Below are 20,613 nucleotides of genomic sequence, written 5' to 3' on the forward strand. Positions count from 1 at the left end.
GGGATTTCCAGACCCTGGGGAGCCAGATGGGTTCTAAAATTTGGACAAGAAAAAGAATTACACCTTTTACTAACCTCTAATAGAAATTTAGCATTTCCTTCAATTATGAATATGGGTAAAACCACCAGTAGTATTAGCAGTACCTGTGACTTGTCACTGACACCACAGCTACTTTTATGGCTCACTGTGATTGTTGTAGAAATCTCAAATATGGTTTATGCTCATTAGTATTTGAAAAGTGTCAGTAGTTTATTACACCTGTTTTTAGATCTTATTAAATACATTAAAAAGCAGCACATTAGTTTCATAATTTTTTAGCAGTTTGGTAAACTGTTTCCATTGGTTTCCTTTATAATCCTATACATTTTATGGGTTTTGTTTTTTTGTTTTGTTTTTGAGAGTCTCACTCTGTTGCCCAGGCTGGAGCACAGTGGTGTGATCTCAGCTCACTGCAACCCCCACCTCCCGGGTTCTAAGCATTTCTCCTGCCTCAACCTCCTGAGTAGCTGAGATTACAGGTGCATGCCACCATGCCATGCTAATTTTTTATCTTTAGTGGAGATGTGGTTTTACTATGTTGGCCAGGTTGGTCTCAAACTCCTGGACTCAACTGATCTACCCACCTCAGCCTCCCAAAGTGCTGGGATTACAAGGGTGAGCCACTGCACCTGGCCCATTTTATAGGTTTTAAAACCTAATTCTGAGGAGTACTCAGCAGACCGCTACACACTGCCAAATGGGTTTATGGCACAAAAAAGGTTCAGCACCCCTGGCCTGACTGCATTCCCTCCAGGCCTCCAGCAGAGCACCCCTATGAGTTGAGAAGGTTCATGTACTCAGACATTCATGCATCACCTGAGGTCCCACAGGCAAAGGCCTGGATTATGCAGAAACAGAACACAGTGCTGGACAAAATAGGTGATGGGAAATGGAATGGGGAGAGGGAGGAAAAAAGGAAGATGGGAAGTGGGTTCAGAGGGAGGTGCAGGAGGCAGTTACCAAGGAACCCACTCACACAGTTGTGGAAAACTCAACCTTTATTATTACCTGCCTAGTGCAGGGGATTAAAATTGCCTCAAGCTAGGTCCATATATTAGTGTAAAAATCTGTGTCTCTCCCCCCAAAAATGTACAAACCCCAAGTGATTATAGAAAAATCAATGTGGCAGCTACACTAGAGATGTCCAACCCCAAGGCTACGGGCTGTTGCTCCCTCTTTCCCACTAATCCCAATATTTACTCCACAGAAACGTACAGGCTTAGAGAAGTTCTAGCTACAAGACTGCAGGTGGGAAGTGGGGGTGACTGAGGGCTGGGGCGGGGCTACCCCCAGGTCCAGTGTTTCAGGTGATGGAGGTGGAAGAAGCCCAAGCTGAGAACAAGTCCCGGAGCAGGCATAAGGGAACATTTTCCTCTCCTTCTTGTCCTCTTCACCCCCAGATTCTCAGCCAGTGGGGTCCAGTGTGTGACAGGGAGAGAGAAGCTGGGGGCGCAGCCACCTCTCCAGGAATCAGTGTTGTCCAGTGGGGCCCAGGTGCTCCAATGGGCCATGTCCAGTGTCTATCCTATATTTCCCCCCACCCTTCCCCAAGGGAGGGCTAGAGGAGGTTGGAGAGGATCCCATCCACAGGGCCAGCTGGGTGGGTGACAGGGGCTTCTGGGAAGGAAGAACAGGAAGGGGACATGAGAGCGTGTCCAGGAAGGGGAGAAGGGGCATCAGCTCCCTAGGTGGGCCCAGCCCACCTGCAGTCTCACTGCCTCTATTAGAGGTGATGGGCTGTCGGGAGGGGAAGGGCAGAGGTGCCATTGGGTCCTCTTGTTTTAGTGTCACTGGCTTCCCCTGGATCGCTCCCTGAGGGAGGGGCAGCTGGATGTGTGATTCACACCGTGTTGAGTGCATCCTCTGCCAGGAACCGATGCAGCTGGGAAAAAGGTGGTCGCTGCTCAGACTCCCGGCTCCAGCACCGAAGCATCAGCTCATATAGGCCCTGCGGGCAGGCAGGCGGCCGGGACAGGTACACCTGCATTGTGGCAGTGTGGATGAGAGGCAGGGGACAAATATTCTTTAGTCTCCAAGATGACAACTGCCCCTTCTGTCCCCCACCTTGGACCCATCTTCCTTCCCCTCCACTCTGACCTGCCGGCCCTGGTCCCGGAAGAACTCCCCCGCGTTCTCGATGACCTGCTCGTCGGTGAGCTGCCCAAAGGGCTGGGCCCTGCAGAGCATCAGCACCTCCCACAGGGTCACGCCAAAGGCCCACACATCACTCGCAGTCGTGAACTTCCCCTGGGATGCAGAGAAGGCAGCAAAAACAGACATCAGGCAACATAGACCCTCCTCCCTTCCTGTCGGAAGCCCCAGATCCACTCTGGGCTCCACTCAGGCCTGATCCCTCCCAATGCCAGGCTCTCCACTCTGCTCCGCTGGCCACCTTTTTCAACTCCTCTCCCTCGGGTTCTGCCTTTCCTCTCCATGCTCTGGTCCTCTCTCCAGGGCCCTGGCCTACCTCTTCCTTCTGCTACTCCTTCCTCTCCATCCACCCCCACTTTCTGGTCCTGACCCTCAGTCTCCCTACGCACCCCCTTCTGTCTCCAGCTTCCTCCCCCTACCTTGTCTCTTGAGCTCTCTGCCACCCTGTCTCCAACCCCAGTACCCACTCTTGGCTCCTGGACTCTTGCCCATCACACTGCAGCTCCTGCTTTCCCCAGTCCCTTGGGCTAGGAGAACCTCATTTTACAGATGAGATTCTGTAAAATGCAACCCAGAGAAAGTGCGTGACTGATGGAGACCAGGGCTGCGAGTGGCGGCCAGTGTTCTCCCACCTGCCCTGCCCCAACCTGGCTGTCCTCGGGCTGCTCACCATGAGGATGCACTCCCAGGCCATCCAGCGGATGGGCAGCACTGCCCGGCCCTGCACACGGTAATAGTCCCCAGCATAGAGGTTCCGGCTCATGCCAAAGTCTGCGATTTTGATGGTGAAATTTTCCCCAACTAGGCAGTTCCGCGTGGCCAGGTCGCGATGTACAAAGTTGAGTGTGGCCAGATAGCGCATGCCGGAGGCGATCTGGGCTGCCACATGCAACAGCATTGGGTAGCTGAGAAGGGAACCAACAGAAGGTCACTGGGGGCAGCTTCGCAGATTCCCATCCAGGAGAGGAGAGAGCGCCCACTCCCCGGGCCCGGTCACTCCGGTTCCCCATGTGGAGGTGGCATGCCCATGTGAGGCCAAGGGTCACTTCCGTCTCAATCTTCCAGGCCTAGCCAACCCTAGGGGGCTCTTCTTCCATTGTGCTCCCCAATCTGGACTCAGAGGGGAGTGAGGGTGACAGAAAGCAGAAGGGACATCATGGCAGGGCCCAAGTCCCTTCACCACTCTTGCGTAGTCACCTCCAGCCTTTCTGTCCATGTTCCTGGGTTAACTTGTCACACGTTCCTTATTCCAGGCCCTCCTGGAACCTCTCCCTGCCTTCCTACCCCCATGCTCCCCTCTTTTCCTCGAGGCTGAAGCAAGGGGAGAGGAAGAGACCCCCTTGGGGAATTCTCAGCAAGGCCCAGCCTGGGTAAGCAGGTACCTGATGGTGGGCCCCTGCGCAGCCTGCCCATCCCCAGGGGCCCCCTCAGCTGCCTTGTCCTCCAGCTGGTGGGCGCTGAGGAACTGGTTGAGGTCGCCGTTCTCCATGTAGTCAGTAATCATGCAGAGGGGGTCGTCCTGCACACACACGCCCAGCAGCCGGATGATGTTTGGGTCCTTGAGCCTCGACATGATCTTCACCTCTTTCAGGAAATCATTCCTGGAGAACAAGGAGAAGGTGAAGAGGAATGCCGAGTGGGCGGCCTGCACCTTCCCCCGCCCACCTCCTTCCTCAGGTGGACCAGGCGTCCCCACCCCCAGCGTACATGCAAATCCCCTCCCAGAAACGCCACCCCTCTGTTGAGCTCTGCCATTGTTCTCTCCAGGTGGCTCCCCACTCTTCATGGCCTCCCGTCCCTTCTTCCAGATGCCATCCTTGGTCCTCACCTGGCATTCTTGGTGGCATCTGGCCGTAAGATCTTGACAGCTACCAGCAAGGGGTGTCCCTTACGCATATTAAGGGGGCAGTCAAGACTGACCAGATCTTGAGGGCTGTCGACCTCACACAGGTGCACCTGGAGAAAGAAGTTCATTTGCTAGGCGATCACAGGGTCAAACGGATTAACATGGTCACAAATGACTAAGGTTCCTGGCCAGGGGAATGTGCAGGCATGGCATCAGAGCACCCAATAGGCCAGACACTACTGATGGCTGGGTAGGCACCCTCCTTACCTCCCCAAACTGGCCCTCGCCAAGCTTCTCTTTGAAGCGGAGCCTCGATCGAGGGAAATCCACTCTGGGGGGCCCATCCCCGACTGCCCCTGGGGGCAGTGCAGGCACAGCATAGGTGTTGCCCCCGGTGACGCCCTGCAGGGTAACAATGTCAGCCTCGGCATAATGGGGGACGCTGTTCTGGGGAGGTGGGGGCAGAAGCGGGGCGCCTGGCTTCTCAGGCTCCATATAGTCCCCACTGTAGGCTGCAGGGGTGAGGGGAAAGAAGACAGGACGAGGCATCAGGAACAGCCCGAGAGCTATAGTTCCCCACAGCTCAGCCTCCCGGAGGGCCCCGTGTCTCCCAGTCGAGTGAGAAACTGGGTCTATGCTGTATCTTCCCAGTATTCCATGCACCGACCTCAAACCAGGAAGACACTGGCATGGGATGAGAGTTAGCTATTCCAGAGGTTTTCAAGGCAATGAATATGGTTGAGCAAAACTGTCATAAAGTCTTATTCTTTAGGGCCTCCCCAGGGTCTCTCAAGAGACCATGAGATAAATCTTGGCTGGAAGAATTTTTCCCCAGGAATTCTCCCACCTCAGGATAGTCCCAGCATCCAGGCACCCTCCACCTTCCAAACCCTTGTCCCATTCACCACAGCTCCCTCCCCTTCACTTAGCTGCTCTCCCATGGTTACTGCCTGGCTCCTCCTGGGGCCAAGCCCTCCCAGCCCTTTCAACCCAACACACCAAGCTCAATGACAAGCAGAGACAGGCACACAGAGAGGAGGGAGGATAACAGCTGCTCACAGTCCCAACACAAGTTGTCTACAGACAAGAGAGGAAGCAGAGCTGTCCCCTCTTAGCCCTGGGGAAGGGGCCACAATGAGAAGGCAACACCGAGGACAGGAGGGCCAGACGGAAAGGGTCGGGGCGTGAGCCTTCACCTCTGGGACTGCAGAGAGAGGACACATGTGGGGGAGAGGGCAAGCGCCAGGGTGAGAGCCCTCCTCCTCACAGCTCTAGAGAGAGCAGAGAATAAAGGAGGAGTTACAATAGTCTGGGGCCACCATGGCAACCTCCTGTCTAGCTCTGGAATGCCGAAGAGACGGTGTGGAAGAGGAGGAGGGAGAAGAGCTGGGGACCAGTAAGCTTTCTACTCTTCAGCTCAAGGTGGGGGGCTTTAAAAAGAGCAAGCAGCAGCAGAGATGAGCTAAGGTCACAAGAGCTTCCTCCTTGGGAGCTCAGGAGAGCAGAAGAGGCCACAGTGGGCAGAGGAGGAAGTGCAAGGTGTGAGGGCTTTTCCCTGCCCCAGTAGAGGTATGGGGAGCCTGGCGGAGCCCAGGGGCAGAGGGGCTTACCCTGGGTGTTGGTGGGTTTGGCCCAGGTGGGTGTGGGGGGGCCCGGGCCTCGAGGGGGACGGGCGTAAGTGGCCAGAAGGAGGCGGTAGGCTGGATTGGAGAGCAGCAACGCTGTCGGGAGAAGGAGGAGGGGAAACACGGGGAAGGGATGAGACTCAAGGCTAGACAGACAGGGAGACCTTGAATAGGGCAAGACCAGGGCTGATGGGATGACTGCATTAAGAGACAGACAGGATAAAACAAGGATCTGCAGAGTGACGGATGGCTGGCTGGATAATGAATGGATGGACAGATGGGATATATGAATAGATGGATGGATGGTAAATAGATGCTTTGTTGGATGGATGGATAATAGATGGATAAATGGATGTATGAATATAGATGGATGATGGATATGGGTGGATGGATGGATGAATAGATTTATGAATATAGACAGAAGGATAGATGATGGAGGATTGATGGATGGATGCAAGGGTGTATGGCTATGGAAGGAAGGATGGGTGATGGAAGATGGATGGATAGAAGGAACAAACATGGTGAGTCTAATACAAAGCAGAGGGGCCAGGGAGACACAATGAGAGGGTACAACAAAGAGAGATGTCTGTGGGACACAGACGGGATAGGAACACGGGGGACTGTGGGTAATACATGCGGAACTCTTGAGAGACACTACATGATAGGGACAAAGAGTGATATAGGCAGTAACCAGGGGCACGGAAAGAAGAAAACAAGTGGAAACTGGGGAAGACAGGGAAAAAAGAGAATGGGAAAGGGTTACAGTAAGAAAACAGCAGAGAGGACAGAGGTGCGACTGGAACAAGGCGAGTCTTACCAGAGCCATTGGGGACACAGGGAGCGGAGTGGGGCGGATTCCCACGAGGCCGGGGCTCCTGGTAGGGGGGTGGCTCTCTAGGACCTGGGCGGTTGTTGATGAGGATAGTGTCCCCAGGAACAGAGAGGTGAACCGTCAGCTCCTCTTCCAACACCCTCCGTTCAGCCTTGTCATGGGGATGGGAGGCGTCACCCGTGTTGCTCAGCACACACGGCCTGGCCCTCTGCTGTGTCCATCCCTGCGTTGCCTCCCTCAGCCCTCACAAGAGCCCTACAGCTGTAGATACTATCAGCACCATCTTTAACAAGTAGAGAAACTGAAGCTCAAGAGCATGGAGGTAACTTCCCTGTCCCACAATGAGATTCCAACCCTCATCTGCCCAGTCCATAACTATCAACCTTTTTTTGTTTGTTTGTTTGTTTGTTTTTGGAGATGGAATTTTGCTCGTCGCCCAGGCTGAAGTGAAATGGCGCGATCTCAGCTTACTGCAACCTTCACCTCCCGGGTTCAAGAGATTCATGCCTCAGCGTCCCGAGTAACTGGGATTACAGGCATGAGCCACCATGCCTGGCTAATTTTGTATTCTAGTAGAGATGGGGGATTTCACCATGTTGGCCAGGCTGGTCTCAAGCTCTTGACCTCAGGTGATCCTCCTGCCTCGGCCTCCCAAAGTGCTAGGATTACAGGCGTGAGCAACCGTGTCCAGCCATCAACCTTAATGTATATTCCTGCCATTGGACTCCAACTGGAAGACATGGCCTGGGGTGTGCCAGACATCTTCCCTTTGCCCCTCCAGCCCCACTCTCCGCCTGTCTCCACCCTGCTTCTGCCCCAAGGCTGACCAGTGTAGACTGCACCAACAGGCCTCGTTTGGGCTGGCCAGAGAGGAGCCCGGCAGGAATTTGGGGCAGAAAGCGAGGTCAGGGCATCTATTCTCCCAGGCCCTCCCTGATGGGTAGGCACGGGCCAGCTGCATCCCAGGACCAAAGTCTACTGCCCCTGTCAAGGCACCCACTCCACAGACTCTCTCCTCTGGGTCATGGTATTTGCCGCCTCCTCTCCGCTGAGCAGACCCGGGACTTGGGAGCAGCCCTCCTTGTGAGCCCCATCCCCTCCTTGACATGGTGTAAGTGGTCTCTTTACTAAGCCCTCCTCTTGGAATGCTAGTGGGCTGTGCCCTGCAGGCCCCATTGGACCCTGGCTCGTGCTGGGGCCTAGCCTCCCCCCACCACTCCACAGGCCGCAGATGTGCCCACCTTGCTGAGGAGCCTGCGCCAGTGCAGCCGCCAGAGCATGAGGGCAATGATGAGCAGCAGGAGCAGGATGATGGCCACCAGGCAGCCGATGAGGATTGCGGTCGGGCTCCCCTCGGCCTTGGCCACGGGCTGCTGGCCCCTGGGCTCCAGCTCTGGCGGAGGCAGCAGGGTCAGCACCACAGGAGGGTCCCACCCTAGCCGAGGGGGAGGCCCAGGGAGAAGGGTGCAGAGGGTCCACACGCCCACCCAAGGCTGCTCACCCAAGCTGCTGAAGTTGGTGGGAGGTGGGCCAGGCGGCCACCAGGGGGCTGGTGGGAAGGTGCCTCCCAGTGCCGGAGAGGAATTGTTCACCACATCTGGGGAGAAGGAACAAAAAGAAAGGAGGGAGGTAAATGAGGAGGAGACCCAAGGGAGGCAGTGGATTGCTGTGCAAAGGAGCAGAAGCATGGGTGATTCTCAATAGACAACCACTGACCAGTGGGGGTTGGGGGAGCAGGGTCCTGGAAGTCCCCAGCTGTGGTGGGTGTTAACCCTATAGTTGCTGGACTGTGGGGAAGCGAAGGACAGTTATCTGGAGGCTTAGAGGGTATTTCTCAACTAATACAGAAGTATTTCAATATTTTAACAACCAATACTGTCATACTAGCTCAATAACAGTCATGGGCGAGGGGCTTACAAAGGAAAGATGGATACGCAGAGAAAAGGAGGCAGAAAGGGGCTCAAGCTATTTGGGGTACCCCTAATTGAGAAGTTTCAGTGGGTGATGGGTGGATATGATACAAGGAATGAATATTTTGGGGACACTGCAGGGTTAGGAATGAAATCAGTTGTCAATTTCAGGGACTTACCAGAGATGAAGGAGATTTCGCTGAAGAGTAACCAGGGCCCCGCAAAGAGGAAGCGGCACTGCAGAAAGCGAGCCACACGGCCACCAAGGGGCACTGAGACAGCCCGGGCTCTGGGGTCCCCCAGGTTGCCCCCCAGGTTGTGGCGCATAGGCTCCCCCTCCCAGGCCATGGCAGGGCCACGCCGGAAGCGACATTCCACCCCGCCAGGCAGACGGGCTCCCAGCGTGTGCATGTTGTTACAGTGGACCTGGGGGGAAGGGAAGAGGGCACAAGGTCAAGGCTAGGAGTGCTGGGAGCACCCCAACGGCACCACCCATGGCTTCAGAGCCCTCCTCGAGAGCCGGACTCACTCACCTGCATGGCCTGGAAGGCCCTCAGCCGGTCAAACTCAAACTCCATCTCCACGTAGCCACTGGAGAAGCTGTGGTTGCTCCATCCCACATAGTCATAGCCTGGCCAGACCCGTAGCTCCTGACTCTTCCTAAAGTCATCCAGCCCCACCACGCCATCTGCCAGCTGGCCCAGACCCCCATACTGCAATCTGGAGAAGGGACCAAGGAAGAGGAAGTTGGAAGGGAAGAGGGTCTTAATATCCGGGCACTCTGCCCCGTCACCCCCCGGCACAGTGGCCTGGCAAGCCTGGCTCCCGTCCACTAGTCCCATTCCCACCCCACCCCACCCCACACTCATGCAGCTGGCTCTGCTCTTCTCTCCACCCCCACCCCAGCTGTATCACAGGTACTTTGCAGGTCACATCCAGCACACCACCACCTCTAAGGGGCGCCATTTCAATCTGTGATGTGCATATTTATTGCAGCAATTTCCAACAATGTGTGTTAGCAAGGAGGTGCCTTTTTTGTACAGTGTCACATGGGCCAGTGGCCACCCGAGTCCTACCCTCTGAGGCCCCACCTAACCTATCCCTCTTCTCAATTCTTCCGTCTCATTCCCCACCCTACTCACCATCCCCTACACACACACAGTCCTCCCTCCCACCCCAAACTCCACGTCCTGCAGGGGTCTTTCTTACCCGCCCATAGTATGTCCATCATAGGTGGAGTCGTTGAGGTACACAGCCTCAGATAAGTACATTGTCTGCCCCACAGGGGCGGTGTAAGACAGGAGTCCATCTGGGGCAGGGTGAGAGGATGGGGATCAGAGGCACGAAGGCTCCATCCCCCATCCCTGCATCAGGCCTGGGCAGGTTTCAGGTCCCTTCTCATATCTCTCCACTGGCACATTGGCATGGAGGAGACAATGCCAGCTAGCCCCCTCCTCAGAGTGACAGTTTCCCAGCAGGAGAAAGGGAATCCTGGATGCCCATTCTCCACACTCCCCACCCTGCACTCCCCTGCTCAGGAAACAGATTTCCAGGGAGCTGGGCCACTCACCCCTCCAGAGGCAGCCATAGAGCTCCACCCGCAGACAGACGCTCATGACCCGGTCAGCCCGGGGGTAGAAGCGAACCAGTCGGGCAACCATGGGGGGCCCAAGGTCCTTCAGCACTACTCCCTCAGGGTCCTCATTGCCTGAGATCACCTGTGGGCCAGGAAACGGGGTGTGTGGGAAGGGGTCCAGGTCAGATCTTACTTTCCAGCCACCAGCTGCTCCCTGGCCCAGCCCACAGTGGCCACTTAGAGACCCGTGAGGGGTGGCACTGAGCACACAGCACTGTGGGGCGCAGCCAGGCATGGGTGAAATGAAGATCTGCAGCTGAGACCTCTGGCCCTCTTGCAGCTCTGATGTTCTGTCCTCAGACTCCAGGCTCAGCTGCCCTCTTCTCCTTGTCTGGCTCCATCCATTTGTCTCCCAGCCTATCCTCCCATTGTGCCCAGATTCTCCCCAGTCCTCACAGCCCTGCACCCCTGCCTCAGCTTCCCCTTCATTTCAGCCCATTCCCTCTGTTTATTCAGCAGAAGGTGGGTGAGTGCCCGCTCTGTGCCAGGCACGTTCTCAGTGGTGAACGTCACTCCCCGCCCTTGCAGGACTGAAATCCCAGCAAGGGAAACAGCTGCGAAGAACAAGAGGCAGGGTGTATGGACAGAGCAGTGCAGTGGGTGGCCAGAAAAGGCTCTCTGAGGAGGTGACACCTGGCGGAGAACCGAATGGGGTGAGGGAGAGCCTGTGGTTATTTGAGGGAGGAGCTTTGCAGGCACAGAGAAAACGTCCGGAAGCTGTGGGAACGAGCCCTGGCTTGTTCCAGCAACAACGAGAACGGCAGTGTGGCCAAGGAGGCGCAAGGAGCCAGTGATGCAGGCAGGAGCCAGGTCAGGCTGAGCATCCCGCACCAGCTAGGGGCTCAGCTTTTGTTCTGGCAGAGTGGAAAGCCAGCACAGGGGTGTCGGCTAGGTGTGATGTATCTGATTTACATGCTTTAAGGTCCACTTGATGCAGCCCCCCAGGTGGAAATCTGGCTCCAGGCAGAAAAGGGCAGAAGCAGGGAGACCGATTTGGCATCTACTGCACTCATCTAAGCTGGAGATGGTGGGCGGGTGGCCTAGGGCAGTAGAGGTGGAGTGGTGAGGAGTGACTGGACTCAGGAACACTATGGAGGTAGAACGGACTGGGCTGCTGATGCTTTGGAAGGAGGTGAGAGAAAAAGAGGAATCAAGGATATCATCTTAGCTTATAGCCTAGGCAACCAGGCAATGGTGATACCACTTCCTGAGCTGGAGAATGCCAGGGGAGGAGCAGGTTTAGGTTAGGAATGGGAATCAAATTCACCTTGGGAAATTAAAGGTACGTTTGAGATGCCTATTAGACATCTAGGTGGCTGACTACAATGCTTGTAATCCCAGCACTTTGGGAGGCTAAGGTGGGAAGATCGCTGAGCCCAGGAGTTCAAGACCAGCCTGGGCAACATAGCAAGACCCCATCTGTTTAAAAAAAAAAAAAAAAAAAAAAGACATCTAGGTGAAGAAGTCCAAAAGGTAGCCAGGTTTGCAATACTGTTTGGAGCTCAGCTGAGAGGCTTGGGCTGGCGATTATATAAACTGGAGGGTCGTCAGTGTATAGGTGGTGTTTACAGTACAGCTGGAAGTGAGGAAAATCAACCTCCTCTGGGTGCTGCCTCTGCCAGCCTCACCTCCTGACCCCAGCGGTCCTTCCAGTCCATCCAGCGGCGACCGTCCCGGGAGTAACGCAGCCGGTAGCTCCGGGAGAACTCCTTGCCCAGGCCCCCAGCATGCCGTCCCTGGGTGCCCACCAGAGCCACCAGGTGCAGCCGTTGTAGATCCACCTGCAAGTACTCCTCCTCCTTGGGAAACACTGACCCTGCGGGGCACCAGGCCCCATCCCCGTCACTGCTCTCCAACCTGAGAGGGTGAAGAGGGGCACAGAGAACATCTGGCCCCAGGTCTGCCTCTATCTCCAGTACTTAAACCCCACTTCATTCGCCCCTCAGACTGCAGGGCTTTCACTGGCATGGGCAGAGGGGTTGGAGGGGAAGTAGAGGTCCCAGGGGCTCCCCTCGGGGCAGCTGCAGGTGTATCAGGTGTGCCAAGTACCTGCTGTGGCGGGCGGCAGTGGAGTCTGACCAGGAGCTGGAAGCAGAGATGTCACTGTCTGGGATGGTCCGGTCCTGCATGCCCAGGGCATAGCGGCACTTGGCTGAGTAAAAAGCAGGCATGTAACAGGTCAAGGCCCCCAAATCTCTACCTCCCAAGCCCTGGCCCTCAGGGACCCATGATTCAGTCTCCTCACCAGGATCAAAATGTCCCTTCATGTCAGCATCTCCACTTGCCACCAAGAGCAGCAGCAGTAAAGACGAGAGGGCCCCTGGCCCCATAGCTCCTGATCCCTCGGGCCTAAGGGGGTGGGGGCAGCATCTCTGCAGGGGATAAAATGGGTGGTGGGTAAGTTAATCAGGGGACTGAGTCATAGCTGACAGCAACAGACAGAATGGGCCGCTTTGGGGATAATAACAGTAAAACAACAACAACAGTCATTGTTTAACAGCATCAGCTGTATTTTTAGAATGCTTCCCCTGTGCCAGACACTGGCCTAAACCCTTAAACAGAATCCATAATTTTATCTTCACAGTCACTTCATAAGGTAGATACTATTACTGTCCATATTTAACACATGAAGAAACTAGGGCAGAGATCAGTTAACTTCCTGAAGCCCCATTTCTGCAATCAAGAATGGGCAAAATACCCCCATAGACAATGGCTTAGAACAAACAAGTGTGCAAAAAATGTTATAACACACACAACAGGAAAAGGTTTAATAACTACAGTAAACTAAGGCCCCTTAGGAACTGACAAGAAAAAATATATAAGTAACCCAATAAAGAAACAACCAAAGAATTTGAATAGTCATTTCACAGAAAAGCAAAGCCAAATTGCCAACATTTTTTTATGGTCAAATTCACTAGCCTCAGGGAAATACCACGCAGATTGACTAGATATTTTTTTAAGGCTGTAACATATAAAAGTGGTGGAGGGTGAAGAAAAGGGAGGCACCATGCTCAATGGCAGAAATGTAGTGTTATCCTCTATTAGGAAAGGGATCTAGCAATGTCTATTGTAATTTAAAAAGCACGTCCTCTTCGACCCAGCATTCCCTCTCCTAACGATCTACCCAAATGGGGAGACAGAAGCACCAGGAAGAAAGAACATATGTGCAGGGCTGGGTCTGGTGGCTCATGCCTGTAACCCCAGCACTTCGGGAGGTTGAGATGGGAGGATCACTTGAGGCCAGGAGTTAGAGACCAGCCTGGTCAACATAGCGAGACCCCATCTCTTTTAAAAAAAAAAATGAAAAAGAAAAAGAAAAAAGAAAAAAAAGAAGATGCTCAAAGATGTTTATTATGGCACCTTTTGTGAGACATAAATCTGTAAGATACGTGAATGCTCACAGGGGACAGGCTGGAATTAAAAAATAATAATAATAAGGTTTATGGACTACTCTGCAGCTATGAAAAGTAACAAAGAGGCAATAAATTCCTAACTTAGTGTAATTTCCTTGTGTATCTGTTGAATATGAAAAGCAACCTACAGAAGTATAAAAAATTATCCCACCTTTTGAAAACAGAACAAGCACCCATGTTTGTATATATATCTGTGTGTATGTCTACAGGTAAAGAATATATAATAGAATATAACAATAGAATATAATATAACATGAGTTAACATGAATGGGGCAAAAGAAAAGCAAATAAAAAAAGACAGGTTGATTGTACTATTTTTCTAAATCCTATAACATAAATGCATTTATGTAAAACCATATGATATGTAAAAGAATATGAAATTAATTTTGAATTTTAAAAAATAAATGTCCCAGAAAAGGTTGGGCAATTCCTTGTTGAGGATATGATAGAATTAAACATCAGATAAGCCTGGAACAGCTGACCCTGCTGCCCTCCCACATAGAAGTCTAGACTTCTAAGACAAGGGCAGAGGGGACCCCAGCACCTTCCAGTCTTACTGTCCCCTAGAGCCCTCTAGGCCCAGGGTGGTCCTTGGACCATCAGCAATACCTGAAAGCATGGAAGAAATCAGAATCTCAGGCTCACCCTTGACCTGCTGAATCAGAATCTGCATTTTAACACAATTCCCAGGTGATCTGTGCCCATTAAAGTTTCAAAATCCCTACTCTGTTCCTCAGGTCCAGGAAGCTTACCCCACATAAAACAATTCTAAATGGCATCTCCTTACAAACCCAAATAACTACTCTCCCCTCCCCTGCTGCAGGAAAAGCTGTCCTAACCTGTACTGGTCCCAGAGCCCCACAGTGAAGTCTCCAGGCCCTAGAGTCCTGAGGGCCTCGACTGCCACCTCTTATCAGGTTCAGGGCATCTTGGCCCCAGTTATCCCTGCTCTGCCTTCCTGAGACCCAGACATCCAGTCCCCCCAGTTCCCACTTCCAGAAGGTGGCTGCCTCTGAGGGAATGAGGAAAGGCTGAGTTGCCTTGGAGATGAGGGCGGGTCTAAAGACAAGGAAGGCAGGTCACCCCAGGAGGTAGGAGGAGTGGGGGATACTCCCCCATCCCTTTGTCCTCCTTCAGCTGCTCCCACAATGCACTAGGGCAGGAATGTAAGAGGCAGCTGAGACCCCAGAGCTCTGAAGCAGCAGCTGAGGGGGATGACTGAGTTGTGGGGGGCACTCAGTTATCAAGGAGAGGCTAGAACCAGAAGGCATCACGCCTGGTCCCTTAGGGTCCAGCGCTAGGGAGCAGGCGGCCAGCATCCCAGGAGACTGGCTCAGAATTCCTGGGTGCCACTCTCCACCCCCACCTCTCTCTGGAACAGCGGGGCTCTTGTTCCCCTGAGTAACCTTCATGCCTATCCCAGATGAGTCATCCGAGCCACACAGAGCCGAGAGGAGCCCGGGGCAGAGACACAAAGGCAGGCAGAGGATAGGAGGCAGGCAGAGACAGATCGAGAGCCACAATGCAAGAGGTAAATAGAGCAGGCTCAGAAACACGGGGCACAGAGCCAAGCAGAGGAGCACAGAGAAGCACAGAGCCATCTGGGCTCTCCGTTCTCCAACACCCCCAGTCACCTCATCTCTCTCCACTGGGTCTTCAGCCCATAGTCAGAGACACAGAGGGCAAGAGAGGACAGGCCCAGAAGACCTTCCCGAATCCCACCGCCTCCCGCCCCATTACAACCAAAGACAAACCAGGGCCCAGGCCACCCTGCCTCAAGTCTTTCACACTCCTCTCCCAACCCCCCATGTCCCACTCAGACAACACCCACACAGCTCTGTACACACACACACACACACACACACACACAGAGTGAGACACAGAAACTTACTGAACTGGCTGTAAACAGCGAGGCTAAATGTGGCATGCACACACCCCCCTCTCAGTGTCTCTGACAACCGTCACACAGTTTCTGAGACAGCAAACACAGAGGCTCATGCACACATCAACCCGTCCACACCTGGGCATTCCTTCAAGTCCAGCCCCATCGCTCAATGAATAGCCACTTCAGACACCTGTGAACATGATATGACAGACACCACATGCTCCTGTGACCAGAAGACAGCATGAGACACACACGCCCAGGCCCTTGGGTACAGGATCCCCAGAGAACTGGGGCCCAGCCTCTAACACACACAGGTGAGCAAGCCAGAGGGATGTCGAGGGGGCAGAGAACAGGTGGGCGCTGGGTGGGAAGAGTGGCAATAAGGACAACAGCCTTTCCCTGCCTTTCCACTCTCCTTTCACCTGTCTCCACTACACCACTCAGTCCTGGACACACCTACAGGCCCTCAGCAACAGCCGGCGAGCTTGGGCGCCAGCGTCTGGCTGCTGGAAGTACTGGGAAGAAATGTTCAGTCAGGAGCCAGGTGTCGGGGGTGGGACCCTGAGGATGGCGCTCACTGGCAATGACATTCTCTCATGCCAGAGCCAACTGACCATCCAGCCGGGAAGAGTGGTGTCACTGGTGGGTTACAGTGTCAGTCCCTCTTTTTGCTGGACTGTGACCAGGCTGACCAACTGGGTGTTGGCTGAGCGAAGGCTTAGCAGTCGGTAGATGGCCGCAGGGACTGGCCAGGTGGAGGGCAGGCCGTGCTCTCCAGGCGGTGATGAGCTGACTCAGTGGGGCTGCGCAGGAGCATCTCCTCCCGGGGCTCAGTACCTCCACACTGAGTGAAGGGGGACTTCCCTCCATGCTGGAGGCTCAAAGCTCTTTCTGGGAGGTCAGGGCTTCACCTCCCCCCAGCGCCCGCCCCCAGTTTTCAGATGGTAAGCCAGAGCATCGGGGAGGCGGGCAGGGAGGCTTAGAAGAGCTGGACGACCAAGCACGGCCCGGGACGTCCTGTCTCCCCCGCCCCTCGCCCGGCAGCCGCCGCCGCGCGCCGCCACCCCAAGAGCCCCAGGCCTCCGCCAGCGGGGTCCGCTCGCCGCTCTCCCTACCTCTCATCGCTCCTCCCGGCAGACCCAGGCGTCCGACCCGGGAGCAGGGCCTCTTCGGCGGCAGGGCGAGGGGCGGGGGAGGCGGAGGGAGCCAGGAGCCAGGAGCGGGAGGCGCCGGCGGGGCTCGGGTGTCGGGAGGCGGCTCCCGCGAGCAGCTGTCGGGGGCCTGTTCCGGGGAGAGGAGCCAGGACTGGGGCGGCTCGGGCCCAGGCGCCGCCTCCCCCTCGCCTCGGCTCCCTCCCTTCCTCCTCCCGCTCCTCGCTCTGCTCCCTCCCCTCGGCCTTCTCGCCGCGCGTTCGGGCTCGCCGCCCTCCCTTCCCCCTCCCGGACCCAGTAGTCCCGGTGGCTCCCACGCCCCGCGCCGCGCTCCAGGCCCTACGCCCGCCACGCCCACCCCGTGCGCCCGCGCCCGGCCCGGCCTCCCCCAGGTAACCCGCCCGCCGAGCCCGCCAGGGCGCTCCGAGGCCGCCCAGCCGCCCGCGCCGCTGCCCCCGGTCGGCTCCGCGCCCAGTCCCCTCCACCCACTCGCAGCCCACCCCCGCTTCCCAAAACGAGAACCTCCAAAGCTGGCGCCCCAGGGGGCCGGCTGCAGTCCCGCTCAGTGCCCACGAGGGGAAGACGCCCCTCCTACTTCTGGGCTCGGTTCCTGGTGGGAGAGGCGAAGGGGAGCAGCCCCAGGGCACAGAGGAAGAAGCAGGTTCCCACAGGCTAGGCCCAGCCCAGCTGCCGGAGTTAGCCCGGAGAAGGGAGCAGGGCTCGGGTCTCAGGGCTCACCTGTCCAGCCAGGCCCAGACAGCTCTTTTCACTCCACCAACCTTTGCTCCTCTCTCGCAGCCTGTGCGCTCCCGCCCCTACCACCCAACCTGGAAGGCCCCATGCCCTGAGGGCGGGCCCACTCTCTTCTAACCCCTTCCTCTCTAATCTTCTCCTCTCTGTTCTTCTCTCTGCAGGGCCTTCTCAGGAACCCGGGGGTCCAGACGCCCAGGCCCTGATTCCCCTGGGCTCCCAACGGAGTGGAGTGCGAGGGGGACTCAGGAGTCCTCAGGACAAGCCTCCCTCAGGTCCAGCCAGCTCTGGCCCTGGTGAGCCGGAGGGTCTGATCACTGGCCAGAAGAGGACAAAAATGAGGCCAGGGCAAAGTTGGGTGGTCGGGAGGAGGAAGAAGAGGAGCAGGAGAAGGAGGGAGGCACAGTGAAAATCACACACAGTCAAAAGGAAGGGGACCAAGAGACCCAGGGAAGATGACACAGTGACAATGAGTAGGCAAAGCAACTGAGAAAGCTGCTGGGCAGAGGATGGAGCGGGACAGAACTTGTGTGGGAGGTGCTTCTCCTGCTCCCCGCCTCAGCGCTACCTCAGCCCCTCACCTCTCTCCACACCCCCACACCTGCTCACCACCTAGAAAATGTCACGGTCACAGGAAGGTCTCACTCCACTGCACATCTCCACCCCAGAAACCTCACAGTAGATAAAAACATACCCTGCTTGCAGTCCCAGACAACGATCCCAAGAAAGAAACACGAAGTCCCAACCAGACAAGTACACAAAAGCACTACCAGGAAGAAGCTGGCCCTTGGGAAAGGCCGAGGCACACATGGGCACTAGTTCAGAAGCCCAAGGACGTTCCAACGGCTGAGGGACCTGCTAACATATAGCCTCAGGGTCACTCGGAGAGCAGCTTCTTCCCGCCTCCATGTCCCACCAAGCCCCCGGGGATTCCTCCGTAACACCTACCCCTCCGGAGACAGCAGCTGGGGAATCTAGGCCCAGGAGATACTGGACTGGGGGTGGGGCCAGCCTGGGGGTGGGGCCAAGGCTTCCCAAGTCACCTCACCTGGCAGCACGCAGCCCCTCCTTCCAGGAGTTGTGCTCTGGGAAAGCCCCGACAGGCCTGCCAGGCAAGCTACAGCCCGTCATACCCTGGTGGGACATTCCACACCGCAGACCCACGCTGACCCCAGCTAAGTGGCATGACAGTGCCAGACAGAGGGGTCCACTGGGGAGAGCAGAAGGAGCTAGAGAGTCCTGAAACCTTTGTCCCTTCTTCTCACTGCCTCAGGAGAAATTCCTAGTGGTGATGCCCACCTCGCCCCAGCTCCAGGCTGGAGGAGTGGGAGGGATGCAAGGCTGGGGCCCAGTGGAGTCAAGTGACAACGGAAGGGGAGCTGGAGCCAGCTGGAATGCGGGACTTGGGCTTTCCGGGGGCCTGAGAGGGAAATCCCAGCCATCCTGGAGCCCAGAGAGCAGCACCAAAGACCAAGGGGGCCTGATTACCCATCCGTGGTCCCCAGAGCCCATTCCACATCTCCTGCATCACTCCGAACCCCAGAGGCCCCCTGTGTCCCCCAGAACCCCAAAAGACCTTCTACCATCCCCTCCCATCCTGGGCTTCCCTCCCCTTCAAGCCAGTGGCAGCCTGCTGCCCAGGAAGGAGAGGACAGGAAACAGCTGAAAAAATGTGAGGAGAGGCACATAGGAGAGGGGAGAGGGCAGCTTCAGGCCTGCAGACCACCTGGCCACAGGAGGGAAGCCCAGCACGACCAGTGAGCGAGAGGACGGACCAGATGGGCCCCCACACACACACTAGCTGCAGTGCCTTCTGAGAGCTGCAGTTGCCTCTTGGGGAGCAGGCTGGGTCAGCAGCTGGGGAGAGTGAGAAGTGACGGGTAGGGGGCAGGGTGAAGGAGTGGACAAGGTTTTGGGTGTGAGTCAGACCTGATGCCACTGAATACAAACTGGAAACTGAGGCCAGGGAGTGAAGGAGGAGATTGAGATGACATATCTCTGGGAGATGAAACCGCTCAGCTGTGGATGGGGAAGAAGGGGGCACGGGACCAGAAGAGGGAGAGGAGGCTGATGGTCAGATGGGGACAATGGTGAGGGAACTCCCAGAGAGACACGAGATGGACTGAGGTCAAGGCCGGGGAGACGGGAGAGAGGAAAAGGAGGATGAAGACAGGGCCCACACAGCAAAAGGTGGGAAGCCCCAGGCGCTCAGAGGAGGAGACTGAAGTTTGGGAAGAAAAGGTCTGAACTGGATGAAGGAACTGAAGTGGACGTGGTGGGGAAACAGTGTTGGGAACAAACTCCTAAGAGAGGAAGGCAGGGAACTGAGGAGGCCTGAGAGCTGGGCAGACAGACCAAGGGAACAAGAAACAAGGACAAGGGAAGAGAAGGGTCTGGAGTGAAACAGAGAGTGGAAGGAAAGAGCAGGGATACTGGGGCACAAAGTGTGAAGCTAAGGGACACAGGGAGATGAGAAGAATAAAAGGCTGAGAAAGGAAGAGGCACCTGCAGGACAGACGGGGACACAAGGCCCAAAGAGAGAATCGAACCTGTTTCTGGACAATGGTCCCCCATTGGGGGACACCCTAGCTCCTCAGCCCATTTGCCACACCATGGCCCCCAACTCTATTCCCTGTCCTTCCCCTCCTCCTTGCCAAGTTCTGGGCCGCTCCCCTCCTCCCACCGCACCTCCGGCCTCCAGCCAGGACCGCCTGGTCCCTGCCCACAAGGGGAGGGTCCAGCTCCAGCGCCCACTCCTGCCCTCCCAGTTCATTTCTGGCTTCCTCCCTCTCACCTCCAGCTCAGGATTCTCTTAGGTCCCAGTCACCCCAGTCTCAGGCCTTTGGGGTTTCAGGTCTGGGGCTGCCAACACCGCCTGGCTTTGTCCGAGCGTCCAGGGCCCTGGGCCCAGGAGGAGCAGCTGCCCGGGCCAGCTGCGGCTGGCTTCGATGTGACCATGGCAACCAAGTCCCGCTCCCCTCACCGAGCCTCTAGGCCCCTGCAGAGAGGGACGGAGCAGCCTGGCTGGGGAGAAAGGGAGGGGAGGCTGAGAACTGTGAAACAGAACCAAAGGGAGACCCCAGACAAAGAAACCCCAGACAAAGAGAGATGAAGAGAGGCAGAGGAAGCAGAAAGCGGTGTTGGGGGTGGTGGCCGGCAGCTCAGGCCCTCCAGAGGGGGAGAATCTAGGAGAGGCAGAGAAAGAGGCAAAAGCAGGGGCTGACTTGAGGGGGAGAAGAGAGATTAGAATTGACTGGCAGAGGTCCTTTAGAGACTCCTTCTGGGCCACTGAGAATTCACTTCCTTCCCGCAGGATTTTGCAACCTGGAGAGAACCAGAATCCCGGTTTCTTAGTTGGCTGCCTCAAAAATATTA

General features: G+C 56.0%; 1 protein-coding gene across 29 annotated transcripts; it reads right to left on the reverse strand.

Annotated features, from left to right (window-relative positions):
• Positions 1–1,019: 1,019 nt before the first annotated feature.
• Positions 1,020–20,141, reverse strand: DDR1 (discoidin domain receptor tyrosine kinase 1). Of its 29 annotated transcripts, none has more exons than XM_065544221.1 (19): positions 20,033–20,141; positions 15,473–15,527; positions 12,285–12,411; positions 12,089–12,191; positions 11,668–11,896; positions 9,974–10,121; positions 9,613–9,712; positions 8,937–9,123; positions 8,583–8,829; positions 7,995–8,090; positions 7,735–7,886; positions 6,479–6,644; positions 5,647–5,757; positions 4,304–4,548; positions 4,019–4,146; positions 3,573–3,791; positions 2,861–3,095; positions 2,137–2,286; positions 1,020–2,020 (listed from the first exon to the last, which is right to left on the reverse strand). In XM_065544221.1, exons 3-19 carry the CDS (start codon positions 12,367–12,369, stop codon positions 1,880–1,882), a joined length of 2,742 nt encoding a protein of 913 aa, XP_065400293.1. In that variant the 5' UTR covers positions 12,370–12,411; positions 15,473–15,527; positions 20,033–20,141; the 3' UTR covers positions 1,020–1,879. The 29 variants fall into 29 exon arrangements, with proteins under 29 accessions (XP_065400293.1, XP_065400297.1, XP_073894655.1 ...); XM_065544225.2 differs by lacking the exons at positions 15,473–15,527; positions 20,033–20,141 and adding exons at positions 18,009–18,093; positions 18,187–18,230; XM_074038554.1 differs by lacking the exons at positions 15,473–15,527; positions 20,033–20,141 and adding exons at positions 17,933–18,093; positions 18,187–18,230.
• Between the last annotated feature and the right edge of the window lie 472 nt (positions 20,142–20,613).

Source organism: Macaca fascicularis, chromosome 4 (genome assembly GCF_037993035.2).
Source record: "Macaca fascicularis isolate 582-1 chromosome 4, T2T-MFA8v1.1".
NCBI lineage: Eukaryota > Metazoa > Chordata > Mammalia > Primates > Cercopithecidae > Macaca > Macaca fascicularis.